The 19,875-nt window shown below is 38.2% G+C and overlaps 1 protein-coding gene across 1 annotated transcript in view; it reads left to right on the top strand.

Moving 5' to 3' along the window:
* LOC139753805 (ran GTPase-activating protein 1-like) overlaps positions 1-15,214 on the top strand; it is a 37,758-nt gene extending 22,544 nt beyond the window's left edge. Inside the window, exons 10-12 of the mRNA XM_071670685.1 lie at positions 2,587-2,715; positions 4,100-4,218; positions 8,649-15,214. Coding sequence (XP_071526786.1) covers positions 2,587-2,715; positions 4,100-4,218; positions 8,649-8,715 — 315 coding nt within the window. The 3' untranslated portion in view covers positions 8,716-15,214. The remainder of the gene's footprint in view (positions 1-2,586; positions 2,716-4,099; positions 4,219-8,648) is intronic.
* Positions 15,215-19,875: the final 4,661 nt, after the last annotated feature.

Genomic DNA, 19,875 nt, shown 5'->3' with positions numbered 1-19,875 from the left:
GCAAGTAAGTATGAATATGTACATGTGTATATATGTATATGTATGTATGTGATTATGCATATATATATATATATATATATATATATATATATATATATATATATATATATATATATATATATGTATATATATATATATATATATATATATATATATATATATATATATATATATATATATATATATTTTTTTTATACTTTGTCGCTGTCTCCCGCGTTTGCGAGGTAGCGCAAGGAAACAGACGAAAGAAATGGCCCAACCCCCCCCCCCATACACATGTATATACATACGTCCACACACGCAAATATACATACCTACACAGCTTTCCATGGTTTACCCCAGACGCTTCACATGCCTTGCTTCAATCCACTGACAGCACGTCAACCCCTGTATACCACATCGCTCCAATTCACTCTATTCTTTGCCCTCCTTTCACCCTCCTGCATGTTCAGGCCCCGATCACACAAAATCTTTTTCACTCCATCTTTCCACCTCCAATTTGGTCTCCCTCTTCTCCTCGTTCCCTCCACCTCCGACACATATATCCTCTTGGTCAATCTTTCCTGACTCATTCTCTCCATGTGCCCAAACCATTTCAAAACACCCTCTTCTGCTCTCTCAACCACGCTCTTTTTATTTCCATACATCTCTCTTACCCTTACATTACTTACTCGATCAAACCACCTCACACCACGCATTGTCCTCAAACATCTCATTTCCAGCACATCCACCCTCCTGCGCACAACTTTATCCATAGCCCACGCCTCGCAACCATACAACATTGTTGGAACCACTATTCCTTGAAACATACCCATTTTTGCTTTCCGAGATAATGTTCTCGACTTCCACACATTCTTCAAGGCTCCCAGAATTTTCGCCCCCTCCCCCACCCTATGGTTCACTTCCGCTTCCAAAGAGGATATATGTGTCAAAGATGGAGGGAACGAGGAGAAGTGGGAGACCAAATTGGAGGTGGAAAGATGGAACGAAAAAGATTTTGAGCGATCAGGGCCTGAACATGCAGGAGGGTGAAACGCATGCAAGGAATAGAGTGAATTGGAATGATGTGGTATAGTGGGGTCGACGTGTTGTCAGTGGATTGAACCAGGGTAAACCAGGGGTAAACCATGGAAAGTTTTGTGGGGCCTGAATGTGGAAAGGGAGCTGTGGTTTCGGTGCATTATACATGGCAGCTAGAGACTGAGTGTGAATGAATGTGGCCTTTGTTGTCTTTTCCTAGCGCTACCTCACTTGCATGCGGGGGAGGGGGTTGTCATTTCATGTGTGGTGGGGTGGCAATGGGAATGAATAAAGGCAGCAAGTCAGCAAGTGTGAATTATGTACATGTGTATATAGTCCTATGAGTCCATGGGGAAAAGAAACACGAAAATTTCCCAAGTGCACTTTCGTGTAATAATCACATCATCAGGGGAGACACAAGAGAGAAATATAACAGTCAGTTGATATACATTGAAGAGACAAAGCTAGGACACCATTTGGTAAACATGTGATTGTCCACATGTTTACCAGATGGCGTCCTAGCTTCATCTCTTCGATGTATATCAACTGACTGTTATATTTCTCTCTTGTGTCTCCCCTGATGATGTGATTATTACATGAAAGTGCATTTGGGAACTTTTCGTGTTTCATTTTCGCCGTGGACTCCTAGGAATATCTTCATCACGCTCAAAATTGTGATCCTTTCCAATATGTATAGATGCATATGTCTGGGTTTGTATATATATGTTGAAATGTATAGGTATGTATATGTGCGTGTGTGGACGTGTATGTATATACATATGTATGTGGGAGGGTAGGGCCATTCTTTCGTCTGTTTCCTTGCACTATCTCGCTAACACAGGAGATAGCGACAAAGTATGATGAATATAGATAAAATGAGTGGATGAGTCATTTTTTGTCTGTTTTCTGGCGCTACCTCACTGACGCAGGAAACGGTGATTATGTATAATAGATAGAATAAAAATAAATGTGTAAGAGAGTGGATGGATCTTTCTTCATCTGTTTCCTGGCACTACCTTGCTAACACAGGAAATGTTGATCAGGGTTAAGAGATGAATAAATGAATATATACATAGATGAATAAAAGCAGATTGAATAGATGAACCAGAAGTAGCAACTAACATATCAAACTCAGGAAAGAACAGTAAAGACTGCAATGAATAAATAAATCAGAAGTAGCTGCTAGCATATCAGTCTTAGAAAAGAGAGAAAAAGATACTACATTCATGCAACCAGATTTCACCTGACCTTGCTTTTCTCAGTCATTTCGTGCTATATTGTAGTGCTTGAGTTGCACTGATACTTTCATATAGCTTTAGCATATCTGAAGACTTGTGTTTCCTTTATCTGTTCCCTTTAAGGGTCCCAGCAATTTAATACCTGTCAGTATTGTCTCAGCTATATCTATGTCCATATCGCATATGAAAATTTTTACTTTCTTTTAAGATATTTCGCTTAGTATCCAAACGTATGACATATGAAAATTTATATTTTTCGTCCTGATATGATTTGAATTAGATATCATCCCTTATGAAAAAAGAAAATATAATCTTTTGATATTCACAGGTCGAGGAAAGTGTCAAGAACACTACAGTGCTGTTATTTAAAACTGCATTTACAACTGCTCAGCAAGAAGATCTGTTGTCAGTTGCTGTAAATAGTCTGCTTGTACACTTAGGATTCATCAAATGTGAGGTAATGGTTATTACATTTTCACATCAATTAATTGTCTGTTCGTTCATGTTTTTGGGATAAAAAGTACATTTATTTCATCCTGGATTGTGGCTGAATGCCTCAGGAGTGACAGTGTTTAATGCAGTCCCCTTTTCTGTTTATAATTAGGGGATATGCAAAATTTGCCTTGAATGCAATAAGGAAGTGTGACTTTGTTTTCGTATACAGCCAGGAGCTGCAACTTGTCCCTAGAGGGGTTTCTTAGGTGACTCAAAAACCATATATTAGCCCAGCACCCAAATTAGTTAAGTAGGCTCCTTAAAAATAATTTAAAAGGATGTTGAATAAATAAGTTTGTTTGTGCAGAGGGATTCATGATGAAGTAGGCCTTGAAAATAATGTAGAAGGAAGTTGAATAAATAAGCTTGTTTGTGCAGAGGGATTCATGATGTTCTTGTAGGTGAGCGACAGTATGAATTGATACTCAATTAGATAAGAGTTGGATGAATTTGTTACATCATCAGTGGTATGAATATATATTCCTTTTTGTAGGAAGGGAGGAAATTGAGACCTCCTTTTTTTAAATGAAGGAAAATATTGGGACCTAATAGTACCATGTTTGTGATAAGGACTGAGTGTATTTACTAAGACATCCTCATTTTTTTCACACATTTTTATTGTGCTATACAAGCACAAAGCAGACCAGCAGAGCAAACTCTTTTTCAGATTTTTTTTGAAGGTATTGAGTTCATCAATATCCAAAAAAATTTTCTTTTTGCCTTTATCTTTTGAAAGGGAAATGGCTTAAATGATCCAGGCATATTAATTAATCAAAATCTGGTAAATAAATTGAATCCTAGCGGAAGAACTTTAATGGACGGGATAAGGAGTGAGATGTCGTGATGTGAATTGGAAGTTGGCATTCTAGTATTGACAAAAAGAATAAATCATTCTCCTGTTTGTTATGGTACCTCACTCATGGGAGATGGCAAACAGATATAAAAGGAATAAAGAAAAGAGGACATGTAAGTGAATTACTATAAATATATAGAATGTGATTGGAAGGAAGAGGACTGTTAATGAGTACAAAGGTGTATAAGATGCTGTATACCTTAGGCAATTTAATGAGACTTAGCATAGGTCACAGCTTTATGGTTGAAAGTGATGTGATAATGAGTAGAGGAATCATTGGTTTGAATAAATACGGTAATTACATTAGTCATGTGGAAAAGATGAATACTGATAATAATTCTGAAAATGTGGATGTCTGTGTAATGGACATATGGATAAGGGCTTATATTTACTCTTGGAAAAGTAACTAATATTATATGTATTTAACATTACAGTAGAGTGTATTTCACTTTTCATATACCACACCCTCATGAACTGCATTTCTACACTACAGGACAAAAAATTCAAGTTGGAATGGGACTTAGGAGGATGCCTACTGATGTTGACTAGCTTTGTGAACCAAAAGCTGCTTCCTGTTGAAGTGAAGAGAACGCTGCAATTCTTCTTATCTAGGTAAGGTGAATATGCTTTTTTTTTTTTTTTTTTTCTTATAGAATTTTACAATTTCAATAAGATAACACATTAGGGAGGGATTTCTTGTTCCTCACTCCTGACCCACTTAATTGTAATCTGTGACAAGCATGAGAAATATACACTCATATCATCTAGTTTCACCCCCTTACTGCTCCTTAATACCTTTTCTTCACACTAAGTCTCAACTTATTCCTTTAACACAAATTCAAATTCAGATTAGCTCAAGAGTTTTCTCTTGAGACTACCACCAGAGATGTGTCATTAGCAAACAGAATATGACTCACCTCCCAGTCTTCTTCAACCCCCAGCACATCACCTCCCAGTCTTCTCCAACCCCCAGCACACTATGAAAACAAACTGAGCTGTAAGATTCTGACATTTACCTCCCTCACCATCCTGTCTGTGAACAGATTAAACAACCATGGTGACTGTAGACACTCCTTCCCCAGGAACCACCCACCCTCTCCATTATAAAACTCCTTACTGACTATAGTAGCTTTCTTCCCTTACCATCTCTTTAATCCTCATCATAATTTTTTTTAAAGGTGTATAAGTATCGCTTTTTTTTTAATTTTCCAAAAGAGGGAACAGAGAAGGGGGCCAGGTGAGGATATTCCCTCAAAGGCCCAGTCCTCTGTTCTCAACGCTACCTCGCTAATGCGGGAAATGGCGAATAGTATGAAAAAAAAAAAAGAAAAGAAGTATCGCTTACAGATTCTTCTCTTTTTCCAGGTATTTCTTACAAGTTCTAAGCAGATACCAGGTCCACACATCTGTTCATGTTGTTGTCCATGTGACTGGAATTGCTAATAGATAAAACAAACTAAAAAAGGCAATGACTGCTTGGTAGTTAAGAGAGGGTTCTTGTTAGGAGTGATGAGATGATGGGGTGCATGAGGTTGTGAGTTGCCAGGGCAAGGGATCTTGGGACACTGGGTGCCCAGCCCAGGGGCATGTGGGTTTAAGCATCTCATATATGTTTTATGTGCATGAGATACTAACAAAGCTTCATTTTCAGTATTAAGAAATGTATTACCAAATGATAGGAGCCTCAGCAAACACTACACTAGAATTGCCCTCTGCCAGTGGCCTGTTAAGGGTTAGGCACTAAAGACTGAAAAGCATCACTTGAGTTCACTTGTTTTGGTAACTATTGCCATGGCCACCCCTTTGAGGGAATTCCATTTGGAACAGGCATCAGATACATATATTTATTTTATTTTATTTTGCTTTGTCGCTGTCTCCCGCGTTTGCGAGGTAGCGCAAGGAAACAGACGAAAGAAATGGCCCAACCCACCCCCATACACATGTATATACATACACGTCCACACATGCAAATATACATACCTATACATCTCATGTACACATATATATACACACACAGACACATACATATATACCCATGCACACAATTCACACTGTCTGCCTTTATTCATTCCCATCTCCACCTCGCCACACATGGAATACCATCCCCCTCCCCCACTCATGTGTGCGAGGTAGTGCTAGGAAAAGACAACAAAGGCCCCATTCGTTCACACTCAGTCTCTAGCTGTTATGCAATAATGCCCGAAACCACAGCTCCCTTTCCACATCCAGGCGCCACACAACTTTCCATGGTTTATCCCAGACGCTTCACATGCCCTGATTCAATCCACTGACAGCACGTCAACGCCGGTATACCACATCGATCCAATTCACTCTATTCCTTGCCCTCCTTTCGCCCTCCTGCATGCTCAGGCCCCAATCACTCAAAATCATTTTCACTCCATCTTTCCACCTCCAATTTGGTCTCCCACTTCTCCTCGTTCCCTCCACCTCCGACACATATATCCTCTTGGTCAATCTTTCCTCACTCATTCTCTCCATGTGCCCAAACCATTTCAAAACACCCTCGTCTGCTCTCTCAACCACGCTCTTTTTATTTCCACACATCTCTCTTACCCTTACATTACTTACTCGATCAAACCACCTCACACCAAACATTGTCCTCAAACATCTCATTTCCAGCACATCCACCCTCCTGCGCACAACTCTATCCATAGCCCACGCCTTGCAACCATACAACATCGTTGGAACCACTATTCCTTCAAACATACCCATTTTTGCTTTCTGAGATAATGTTGTTGACTTCCAAACATTCTTCAAGGCTCCCAGAATTTCCGCCCCCTCCCCCACCCTATGATTCACTTCCGCTTCCATGGTTCCATCCGCTGCCAGATCTACTCCCAGTTATCAAAAACACTTTACTTCCTCCAATTTTTCTCCATTCAAACTTACCTCCCAATTGACTTGACCCTCAACCCTACTGTACCTAATAACCTTGCTCTTATTCACATTTACTCTTAACTTTCTTCTTTCACACACTTTACCAAACTCAGTCACCAGCTTCTGCAGTTTCTCACATATATCAGCCACCAGCGCTGTGTCATCAGCGAACAACAACTGACTCACTTCCCAAGCTCTCTCATCCACAACAGACTTCATACTTGCCCCTCTTTCCAAAACTCTTGCATTCACCTCCCTAACAACCCCATCCATAAACAAAATTAAACAACCATGGAGACATCACACACCCCTACCGCAAACCTACATTCACTGAGAACCAATCACTTTCCTCTCTTCCTACACGTACACATGCCTTACATCCTCGATAAAAACTTTTCACTGCTTCTAACAACTTTCCTCCCACACCATATATTCTTAATACTTTCCACAGAGCATCTCTATCAACTCTATCATATGCCTTCTCCAGAGCCATAAATGCTACATACAAATCCATTTGCTTTTCTAAGTATTTCTCACATACATTCTTCAAAGCAAACACCTGATCCACACATCCTCTACCACTTCTGAAACCACACTGCTCTTCCCCAATCTGATGCTCTGTACATGCCTTCACCCTCTCAATCAATACCCTCCCATATAATTTACCAGGAATACTCAACAAACTTATACCTCTGTAATTTGAGCACTCACTCTTATCCCCTTTGCCTTTGTACAATGGCACTATGCACGCATTCCACCAATCCTCAGGCACCTCACCATGAGTCATACATACATTAAATAACCTTACCAATCAGTCAACAATACAGTCACCCCCTTTTTTAATAGATTCCACTGCAATACCATCCAAACCTGCTGCCTTGCCGGCTTTCATCTTCCGCAAAGCTTTTACTACCTCTTCTCTGTTTACCAAATCATTTTCCCTAACCCTCTCACTTTGCACACCACCTCGACCAAAACACCCTATATCTGCCACTCTATCATCAAACACATTCAACAAACCTTCAAATACATAGAAAGGTATTATTATCAAACCGAGTAAACACACTGAAAAATGGGATACATGTGAATGGAGCTTTTAACTGAATCAAGACTTGTTAAATGTAATATTTCACGGAAAGATATCACCAAATCAAAACTTGGTAAATATATTTCATGGGAGGATGTCAGAGGTAATTGTTAAGGATCTGATTCAGTGTATTTTTTTTGTATTATGTTGGAGTAAGTACAACACTTGAATCAAAATTGTGAAAAAGTAAAAGGCACATTTTATAAGCGTGGAAATTCAAGTTTTAGCATAACATACTGGGCATGGGTTGAGGATCTTTGAGTTGTCTGGGAGATTATATGCAACTGAACCTCCCTATTTATTCTGGAGCAGATTTTTTATTGATAGGTAGACAGGTAAATACACTGTCAGTGCCATATGGCAATCCTCTTTTTAAGTTCTAGTCATTGGCATGAATTTGTGTAGGTGACTTACTTTTTGCTAAAATATGTATACAGATGATCCGCGACTTACAATAGGATTATTTTCTGATCAACCCATTGTACGTTGAAAATATCATAAGCTGAAAATGCATTTAATATGTTTAATATGTTTAATATGTTTAATAAAAAATGAAATAAATGTATATGTCTATGTTATCCCTGGAGATAGGGGATTAAGAGTACTTCCCACGTATTCCCTGCGTGTCGTAGAAGGCGACTAAAAGGGGAGGGAGCGGGGGGCTGGAAATCCTCCCCTCTCGTTTTTTTTTTTCCAAAAGAAGGAACAGAGAATTGGGCCAGGTGAGGGTATTCCCTCAAAGGCCCAGTCCTCTGTTCTTAACGCTACCTCGCTAATGCGGGAAATGGCGAATAGTTTGAAAGAAAAAAATGTTTAATACTGTACATCTAACGTACTGAACATCATAGCTTAGCCAAGCCTACCCTTAAACATTCTCAGAACATGTACATCAGCTTACAAAATCATCCAGCTTAAAGCCTATTTCATAATAAAGTGTTGAATATTGCACCATTATAAAGTAAAAACATTGTAAGTTGGAGATCATCTGTATACTGTGATTATTATTGTATTTACACAATGAGTATTTTGTTGCTGTTAATGATTCTTTGCCTTTCAGAACGAATCCCAGAATTGATGCATATGTGCAGGAGAAACACAAGTTGATGGTAGCACTATTTCAGTAATGTCTTAAGGCCAGAGAACGATAATGATACTCAGGAAAGCGAAGTAGCTAAAGAGAAGGACATATTTTGATGTCTTTTGATATGGTAAATAGTAATTTTACAAAGATTTCTGTTTCTTTACACCCATCCAAAAGTAATAAGCCTTTCTTTGCTCCAACTTGTCTTGTAATGAAGTATGGATAGCCATTAGTCAGAAGCATATTTGCCAAGCAAAGTTATTACTTATCCAGTCAGCAGTCAGGTTTTGCTGGGAGATTGTTTTGTTTGGAACTTGAATATAAAACATCATTCTGCACATGAACTGTTCAATGAAATCATTAGTTACTCTATTTTGTAAGGGTATTTTATGCAAAGCTTAGTTTGTTGTCGACACAAGCTCTCATAAGTGACTTGTCCAATACAAAATTCTAATGGAAATACTCTTCAGCTGTGAGGAAGTCCTTTATTTAGATGTGCATGTTGGGGCTAAATGTAAGTGGATGAATGATATATGTCCATATTTTCGTAAGTGCATGGATTGTTGTCATGTAAAATCATGGAAATTAGGAAAACCAGATCAAGTTCAGAAGTATAACGTAGATTTTGTATATCATTCTTCTTGTTCAGTGACTGGTGTTTTTGAATTTTGCTCAGTGTTTAATTCATTTTGCTCAACAATAGTTTGATGTAGGTTAAATTTGGTTGACATCACATTTGTTTATTCTGTGTTCTTTTGTTGTTACTATGTTGAAGATTTTTTTTCTGAGTTACTTGTCTTATCATTTATACAGTACTTAGATACTGTATATCAGTTGTTTAAGTTCACTTGGTATAGAGAATGGCTTTGTCTTAATCCTAGTCTCCGTGATGGCTCTTCGAGAATTAAATGTTGGCACAAGTTAAGGTACCTTTTTATTGTCACTTTTTAAGTCATTAAAAGAATTGGAAGGCATCAGTTTCTGTCGGAGATGTACATTGTGTTACCAGAGTTTTATAAGTTGCCATAATTTCAGTTTCTCCTGCCCTGGAAGTATACTTTGTGTAAATATATAATTGTGTCCAATTCCTTGGGCTTGAAAGCATAGATGACAAACCAGTTACATCTTTTCCAAAGTTTGCCTAACATTATACCAATTAGGAGTTTCTGAAGTATTTGCAAGATTAGGCCAATTTTTCCTTTTATTGAAATCCTCTAGAAGCCTTGGTTCAATTAGACATTTCACAGATTACAGTAATAGCATACATTTGAAGAAGGGATGGGGCATGCCATGCAGAATTTATTGTTTTTTGAAGTGGACTGAGAGTGACTAAGGAATAAGTAGTGACTGCTTCTCGTGAGTCGTATTGTCTTGGAATTCGGGAAAGAGGTCTTCTGTAGGAATGAAATGTTAAACCCACTTACTCCATTTGTCTTTGTGTTTGACATATTGATCATGAGGGCCAGGAGCTGGGGGGCAACCTAAGTATGACTGCTACTAATTTTACTGGATATCTTTGGCTTGTTGATTATTAGACCCAGAAGTTGGGGGCACCCCGAGTGTGGTACACCTGCTAATTTATTGGGCAGTTTGCTGGCCAGTAGTTCTGGGAAGAAGCATTCAGTCAGTTTGAAACTTTTTGATCTACATTGAATGGTTGTTCAAATGCCATTGATGATAGATCAGATTAGGCAGAGATCTGCTAAGCTCTTTCCTTCTAAAGTGAAGAAAATGTTCTTTATGAAATCTAGTTTTATTTTGGTACAGGCAAAGCTCTGCCTAGCTTATTGCTCTTAAAGTGCAGAGGTGTCTTATATTCACTGCACAGTTTTTATATGATCTTCCTTTTTTTTTGAAAAATTATCTGTTTTTGTCTCACCACTGAGTGTGGAATTTTCATTTCAAAAGAGGAGGAAGCTTGTTAGCCCAGAACACACTTTGATAAGTTTAAAGTAACCTTTATCTGTTGTAACACTGTTGAGTTAGATACTGTACTTCTTTTCTTAATCTGCTCTGAGCATACATTTAGTTTAGATACTGCAATGATACACTTGTGAGGGTTACTGCTACTAAGATATGGTGACTAAGATATGGTAGATCCATATGTAAGCCTTCATGTGGAGCATTTTAATAATTTCAGAAATTCTATAATCTGTGATTTTGATTATACTTTCAAAAGATGTGACTGGAAAAGAGTCCATGTGTTTTCTTTGGGAATTATAATGATAGTACTGTGTATTCAGGATTTAACATATCAAGGTTTCATATAGCAAAACTCAGAAGTGTAGATAAGGATTTTGTGATGGGGGTGAATAATTGGTATTATTTCTGTCTTGATACCTTGTACCTGTACCATGCAAACCAAAGCAGATGTGTTATGATGCGTGAAGATACAAGTTTTTGTATCTATTGTGTGTACTTGTCTTCTGCTGATTTCTGAAGTGTCTGATTGCCCATTTTACTCATATCATTTGATCTGCTCCTTGCAGCTGTAAACTCTCTGCCTACCTTTATTAGGCTTTAAGTTGAGCCCGGAAACAGCCTATTTAAAGTCTATTCTCACAGTTCGTTTATTAACTTTCTTATTATTAGGATTGTGATAAACTCCAAATGGGAGATAGATAGGTACATGTTGATGGCAGATTTTGACTTTCATTTACACTGGTGCATCGCATATATGAAATACTGCATTTTCTTGAGATAAGGCTTCCTTAAAATAGTTTAATTTTTGTATGAGATATTTCTGTCATGAGGGATTATGAATCCATCTCATACCTTTATGATGAAGATGTTAGTTTTGAGGCTGATATAAATTTCTTTAGAAATTATAATTTTGATTATTTTTAACTATGAGGGCAAAGATAGGTATATTTGATATTGCATTAATCCTGATAGTGTAGTATGGCTATGGGGTGTGGGCCATAGACCAGAAAATGGGAAAGAGGGTTGATGTGCTGGTAATGAAATGCTTGAGGACATTATGTAATGTAAGGAGAGTTGATTGAATAAGCAATGATAGAGTGAGAGAGTGGTGCAATGGTGAAAGGATTATGGTTGAGAGATGCAGAAGCTGCCCTGAAGTGGATTGGACGTATGGAGAGGATGAGTGAAGAGAGGCTGACTAAGAGGGAAGGGAAGGGAATGGGGAGAATAGGCAGACCAAATTGGAAATAGAAGGATGGAGTGGAGAAAGTTTTGAGTGCTCAGGCTTGAAAATGGGATAGAATGACTTAGAACAGTGTGTTTTACATTGGCCAAGTTGCTGTCATTAGGCTGAACCAATGCTTATGAAGTGATGGTGGAAATCAGAGAAAAGTTTGTGGGACCTGGTTGCAGATAGTTGACTGGTTTTGATACTTGACAGCTGAAAGTGGGTGTGAATGAATGAGGGCCATATCTTTGTCTGTTTCTTGTGCTATCTTGCTTATGTGAAAATGGTGAATGTCTGAAAATATTTATTTATTTTCTATACTTGATCACTGTTTCCCGTATCAGCAAGGTAGCACCAGGAAACAAAGATATGGCCTCATTCATTCACATCCACCTTCAGCTATCATGTATCGAAACTAGTCAACTATCCACGACCAGGTATCACAAACTTTTCTCTAGTTTCCCCCATCACTTCAATGACATCAACTTGGCTGCCCTGCTGCTTCAGCAAGGTAGCAACAGGGAAACAGACAAAAAGGCCACATTTGTTCACACTCAGTCTCTAGCTGTCATGTGTAATGCACCAAAACCACAGCTCCCTATCCACATCCAGACCCCACAGACCTTTCCATGGTTTACCTCTAATGCTTCACATGCCCTGGCTCAGTCCATTGACAGCATGTTGACCCCAATATACCACATTGTTCCAATTCATTCTATTCCTTGCACACCTTTCATCCTCCTGTATGTTCAAGTCTGGACCACTCAAAGTCTTTTCACTCCATCCTTCCACCTCCAATTTGGTCTCTCGGTTCTCTTCGTTCCCTCCACCTCTGACACATATATCCTCTTTGTCAATCTCTCCTCACTCTCTATATGTCCAAACCATTTCAACACACCCTTTTCTGCTCTCTCAATCACACTTTTTTTATTTCCACATTTCTCTCTTACCCTTTCATTACTTCCTCGATTGAACCACCTCACATCACATATTGTCCTGAATCATTTCATTTCCAACACATCCAATACCCTCCTCCATACAACCTTATCTATAGCCCATGCCTTGCAACCATATAATGTTGTTGGAACTACTGTTCCTTCAAACATACCCATTTTCGCTCCCCGAGATAGCATTCTCTCCTTCTACACATTCTTCATCGCTCTCAGAGCCTTCGCCCCTTCCCCCACCCTGTGACTCACTTCTGCTTCCATGGTTCCATTTACTGCTACATCCACTCCCAGATATCTAAGACACTTCACTTCCTCCAACTTTTCTCCATTCAAACTTATATCCCAATTTACTTGTCCCTCAAATCTACTGAACCTAATTACCTTGCTCTTATTCTCATTTACTCTCAACTTCCTCCTTTCACACACTTTTCCAAATTCAGTCGCCAGTTTCTGCAGTTTCTCCCTTGAATCAGCCACCATGGCTGTATCATTGGCAAACAATACGTGACTCACTTCCTAGGCTCTCTCATCCCCAGCAGAGTACATGCTTGCCCCTTTCTCCAAAACTCTAGCATTCACCTCCCTAACCATCCCATCCATAAACATATTAAACAACCACGGGGACATCACACACCCCTGCCGCAGGCCAGTTTTTATTGGGAACAATCACTCCCCTCTTTTCCTACTTGTACACATGCCTTACATCCTTGGTAAGTGAAGCAGGGCAAGTGAAGCATATGGGGTAAACCATGGAAAGGTCTGCAAGGCCTGTATGTGGAAAGGGAGCTGTGGTTTCGGTGCATTACACATGACAGCTAGAGACTGAGTGTAAACAAATGTGGCCTTTTTGTCTTTTCCTGGCACTACCTCATGTGCGAGGAGGGGGGATGTTGCTGCTGTTTCCTGTGTGGCAGAGTGGCGAGAGGAATGGATGAAGGCAGCAAGTATGAGTATGTACATGTGTATATATGTCTGTGTATGTATATGTGCGTGTATGGGCATTCATGTATATGTGTATGTATATGAGTGTTGGGCCATTCTTTGTCTGTTTCCTTGGGCCACCTTGCAGACGTGGGAAACAGCGATTAAGTATAATAAATAAATGAATATTTTTTTCATACCATTCGCCATTTCCCACATTAGCTAGGTAGTGTTAAAAAGAGAAGACTGAGCCTTTGAGGGAATATCCTCACTTGGCCTCCTTCTCTGTTCCTTCTTTAGGGGAGGGGTGGGACTGTGTCAAAGACTGAAAAAAAGTGAGAACCAGAATGATGTTGGTTAGAAAGGAAGTTAGATACAAGAGGTACAAACTCACATTCACCTTTACCAAGAAATGATAAGATGTCCCACTATCTGCCACACTTAACACAGTCACATTCTACAATCTCTCCTTTGCATGATTGTTAGTTAGCATATATTCCATTAGTACCTGATCCCCAACCTCAGTCCTATTTCAGCATGTAACAAGCTATTCCCCATTTCCATTTACATTGGGCACCCCCATACCTTCATTTATGGTCTCAACTGCCACGTTGCCCTCCCTTACGTTTAAGTCCCTAGGGAATAAAGTTTGACCTCTTTTCTCAAGATTGCTTCAGCACTCACTAAGTTCCTCCTCTTTTCTTTGCACTCCTTTTAGCTACCAGATACACATGCTCTAATCATCACTTGCCTCTTGCAGTCTACTTTTATTCTAATCGACATCAATCATGAGATAACTTTCTTACACTCATTACACAATCCTGTAGTTCCTCTTTCATCAGAAGTGTCAACCCCTCTTTTGCATGTGCCCTTATGCAAGCCCCTAGCCATATCCTTCGTACATTTGCAAACCCTTTCTCTGTCAATTTTGTTTACATCAGAGCCTGAAAATCCAAATTCTTTTTTCAAACATAATACTTATCTCTGTATTTTCATTCTAGTTACATCCACATATGTTCAGACACCCTAGGTAGAGCCTTTGAAGAGAAATCTTCTCTTAGGTATCCAACTCCTGCCTCTGTTACTTGCCTCTTATGATATGCAGAACTGTCTGTTTCATCACTTGTCTGAGTGGAATTTAGCTTGTTACTGATAATGCCATTTTGGAAATCTGCGTTGCAGTAGTCATAGAAGACGAAAACACATTATGAATTTGAAGGATTTCTTTTTACCATAACATGGATTACCAGATCTAAAATTTTTTTAATTCTAGAATGCTTCCAAACTTTTGAAAATTGTGTGATATAGACCCATTTGCATTGATAATAAACCATAAAATGAATCAGCAGCGTGATTACTTGTGGCATGTATCATGTGGTCTCTTATCAAGTATTTGTTTTGTAAATCAAAGGGAGCCTTTTAATCTTTTGCTTTTATTTTATCTTGACGCAAATGTTACAAGCTATGTAGTTCAAAAGTTACCAAAGATATACCCTTATGAAAATAAAGGCTAAGCATAATATCTGTGTTTTATTGAAATTCTTGGATATGTGGGGTCAGCAGCAGTAAGGCATAGATTAGTTTCATGCATTGACATGTTGAAGTGGTTTTGGCAAGCTGTATGGGGCTGATATTTGATTGATGTATGTATGCAATGCTCTATGGCACTTTTGATTTGAATGGCACTCTCTAGCATAAAGTGAAACTGTATGGTGCTCTATGAAACAGTAAGGCCATATTTAGTAATATAGCAGCATGTTTCCATACTGGCTATTCGTGTATTATTATAGTGATAGATTTTTCATTGAAAAATTATGATTTCAGCTTTACTTAATTTCATTTGATATGATATTAAAGAGTGAACTTACAGAAGTTATTTTTTATGAATAATTTTTTCTTGCTTGTATCATCTGATGCACTTCCATATATAATGTCCTCATAGTTCTTTAATGTTTTTATGGATGGGATATTAAAATAGTTGAAGAGTAAAGTGGAATAATAGCAGTAGCAGTGCACTGTTGAGAAATGCTGAAAAAAAGTAGACTGTACCACTTGTATGCAGGTGGTACTGTGCTATTAGCTGAAAAAAGGAGGAAATAGATAGACATGTTAGAAACTTTGATGATTGTAGGAGGAGGATGCTTGAAACAGTGAAAGATTAAAATTTTTGTTAGACAGGAATTCACGGCATATTATTTGTTTCAGTGGTGAAGGACTAAAAGTTTGGAGTAAGTTATTTAGGAGTGAACTTCAATAAAGATGGTGGTGAGAAAGCTGAGGTGGAGAAAAACTGTAGGTGCCCTGAAAGCTCTGAAAGGATTAAAGAGTGGAATGTTTAAGAAGTCTACATAAAAGGGTTCCATCCCAACACTTATGAAGAGATTTGAAACCTAGGTTTATAAAGGTCATGGTAGGTAAACATTAAAAGCAAAAGAATAGTGTAACGTGTAGCATAAGTGTTTTTATGAAGATAGATGAAGAAGGATGTGGTATTCAGATGTAGTTGATAGGTAGGTTAAGAGATATAGAGTGTAGTTGAAGGTATTTGGTGGAGAAGACGAAGGCAGAAATGATGCAGTAAGAAGATTAAGGCCAGAGAGTTTTTCAAATGAGGATGGAAGAGGAATGACAAGGAAATATACGATGGAAACATTTTGTCATGCATGTGGTGTGAATACTTTGAGTGTAGGTTGAGGATGTTTGTGAGTGATTTTAGAAGTCGTATTTACCTCATCCTCCCCCTTGAAAATTGGGAATGGGGTTAATGATGGTAGTTGTATGGATAGAAGGTGCAAGGGCTAGAACTAGACCAGAGAAGACATAGATAGAGGAAATGAGAGAATCATTTAGGGCTGGAGATCTTTCATATACCAATACCAGAGAAATTATTTTGGACTGAATGCAATGGAAGCATTATGTACCCGGGGTAAGAGAATGAAGATTGGTCTTGCTTGATGAACCAACAGTGTAAATTGAAATTGGAAGCAATGACAACAGTATGGAAGTTCATGTTTCACATTAATACACTGGACATGGGTTGAGGATGTTTACCTGATCACCACATAGAATTTGGAATGGGTTTAATGATATTAACTACCTTACCATTACTTTAGATTCTTGTTGCTTGAATCTCAACTATATGGCTCCCACTGTATTAAAAAAGCTAGCAACATCCACCGGGAAGGACCATAAATCAAGAAGTATGATGATTTGTTTACATCTATGTGGGGCGAGTGTAAACATTTGAAGAGGTTGGATCTTGAGCATAAAGTGTCTTGTGATATGTTGAATCTATGTATGTATTGTCAGAGAGATGGGTGGTGGTCAGAATGCAGACTAGAAAGCATAATTCATACATACCTTGGTAGTATAGTTTCAGATGGATGTATGTGTGGTGGAGAGAGTTTAAGACTGGGTCTGATGTTTTTCAATGTCATTTGACATGAGGCATTTAGAAAGACAGTGATATTCATGCCAAATTTAGATTTTGAGAAAAAGGGTGTAAAAGTTTTAAGAAAGTGATTAGCCATAACAGTGACAAAACCTCTTAGATTTTGATAAATGTATTGGTCGCATTTTGAAGGTATTTTGTCAGAGAGTATGGAATTGATAAGGAGAATGGATAATTTATCCTAAGTATTATGTGTATGATAATGATAATGATAATAACCAAATAAACAAGGTTTCTGCTTTGATTCCCCACTTTTCCACTGTTCTACAAATGAACTCATTGGAGACTTACTGCAAGATTATGAGTTAAAATGGCAAACACAAGCACAGCACATGCAAGTAAACACAAGTTTTGGGTGTAAGACTGGTCTAGCAGGCTTAGTTTGGTTCTTGTTAGCTGAGACCTCCACGAGCCTGCAGCTGCAATGCTCATTGGTTCCTGCAACGGCACTGTCACACTACCACTTTCTGAATTTTCTAGTGTGAGCACATGGTCAATCATCCACTGAAAAACCATTGAGGTACCTACATGGCAATGATGAGACATTCATATGAAAACATTGGTAATTGGTAGAGGAAGGTCAGATAATTCTGGTATAAAAAACTGGACTTTGAGTCATTAGAGAGCTTGTCAATGTTGTGCTGAATATCTCATTATAGATAGCATCTCCTGGCAAGATGTAAATATAACTAAGAAAACTGCTACCATTTGCACCTTAAACATTCATAATAAAAGATGAAATGAATACCCTTAAGTGATAAAGAATATGCAAAACAATGAATAAAAGATGTTTTAGAATAAACCTCAGAGGGTGAAAAAAAAACATTAAGATGACCATACATAGTTTCTTTATTTGTGATCATTAGTTCCAAGAATGGAGACTTGTTACACTATTGTAGTCTTAAAGAATTATTAGGGTAGATCTATCAATCTATCTGTATCTCTGATGCCTGTTCCAATTTTGGCAAAAGAATCTCTGTAACTAAAGAACTCCAATGCTGCTTCTTAGCCATTAGTGCCTCACCCATAACGGGCCATTGGCAGAGGGCAACTCTATCACAGTGTTTACGGAGGCTCCTACCTATTGTTCCTTATGACTACCTCTGTCTAATGCTCTTACCTACTAGTTCTACCTAATGTTTCTACCTGATGCTCCTGCTTAAATGTCCTTACCTACTCCCATCAGCTACTCTTACCATTAGGGTAGAATTGCTAAAAAAAGCAAGTGGGATAGAAATAATAAAAGCAGTGAAAATATGTATTCATTATAGCATTCCAAATGATCTGCACATAATCAATATTTATTGATTTTATAACAGATCATGGACTTATGATTTCAGTGGTAGATCATAAAAAAAGTTTAGAAAAAGAATGAATACAAAAATATGAAGGAAAAAAGGTAGTATCGCACAAAACATTTTGAAAGTGGCTGATCCTACAGGTACAAAAAATCGTAGGAAAATTTGACATTCATAGAATTTTGTTTTAGCACATTTTTTTATGTGAAGCTTGCAGTTTTTTGTGGATATGGGTATATGAATATGTACATGCATATGAGGAACAGAGGAGTGATACTGTAAAATACAGCTGTTTGAACTTTAGTGAATCTGTTTTCACATCTTGTTGACTTGATCCATTTTTTTGTATTCATTTCAGATGATGAACTGGCTGGATCACGAAACATTAATGGGTGAGATTATTGAATTGCAATGCTTTCAGACTGTGTGATGTGTCTGGATACCACTATAAAAAATGTTCAAACTTTGGCAAACCAAGGCTGAATACCAGGTACCCGTATGCCTTGGTTGAATAGTTCTTAGATATGACATATTGAAAGATGTCGAGCTACACTGTCATCTGTTTTGATGAGTCTGAATATTGTGTTGCAAAATGGAAAAATGGACATGAAAAGAAGGCATTGGAAGAACTACTGTGTGCCAGGAACTAATGTCATTTTGAGTACCTTGGTCAGTGAACAATAGGTGCATAAAAGGTATTTTGGTAATGATGAATTAGAACTATTACCAGACAAGAACATTGAAGTCTCAGTAGATGAAAGACAACTTCAACCACAACAGTTTTGAGGTACTGACACTGTTTTAATGTTGTTGATTAATTCACCTACACAATATTATCCTTAGCAAATGGTTACTAACTAATGGTTACGGAACTTTTCTCATCTGATGGGAGTAATTCTTCTAGGGAGGTAGGTGTAACTGGAAGGGCAGAAACTGTGGCATACCTTGAAGGGTAAGAGGCTAGGTTATAACTTATGGGTAACCAATGGGTATAACTGATGGGGCGAGGGGAGGTGTCCAGTTATGATATGGGGAGAGTCCTTTATGGCATGTATTGAAGGGGAGAAAAAGAAGTGAGTGGGAAGAATCTTATTGTAAAGGATGTATGATATCATGTTATAAATTTTGCTTATGGTTTTAACTGAGGATGGTGGGCATTCTGTCCACAAACATACAATCTCTCATTACACATAACATTTAACACTTATTGCACACACCTCATTCTACGTAACTCTAGATTTTCCTGTGGTGAGAACTATGTGCTAGCCGTGCCTTTTGGCAGAATGGTAGGAGCAATAGATAGAAGTAGTAGATAGTAACATTTAGGCAGAAACATTAGGTAGAAGTAGGACTACAGGTAGGAACATTAGATGGGAGCATTAGGTGGAAGTAGTAGGGTTGAACATTAGGCAGGAACAATAGGTAGACATAT

Source organism: Panulirus ornatus, chromosome 15 (genome assembly GCF_036320965.1).
Source record: "Panulirus ornatus isolate Po-2019 chromosome 15, ASM3632096v1, whole genome shotgun sequence".
NCBI classification, from domain to species: domain Eukaryota; kingdom Metazoa; phylum Arthropoda; class Malacostraca; order Decapoda; family Palinuridae; genus Panulirus; species Panulirus ornatus.
This window is presented reverse-complemented; position numbering and strand designations above follow the sequence as displayed.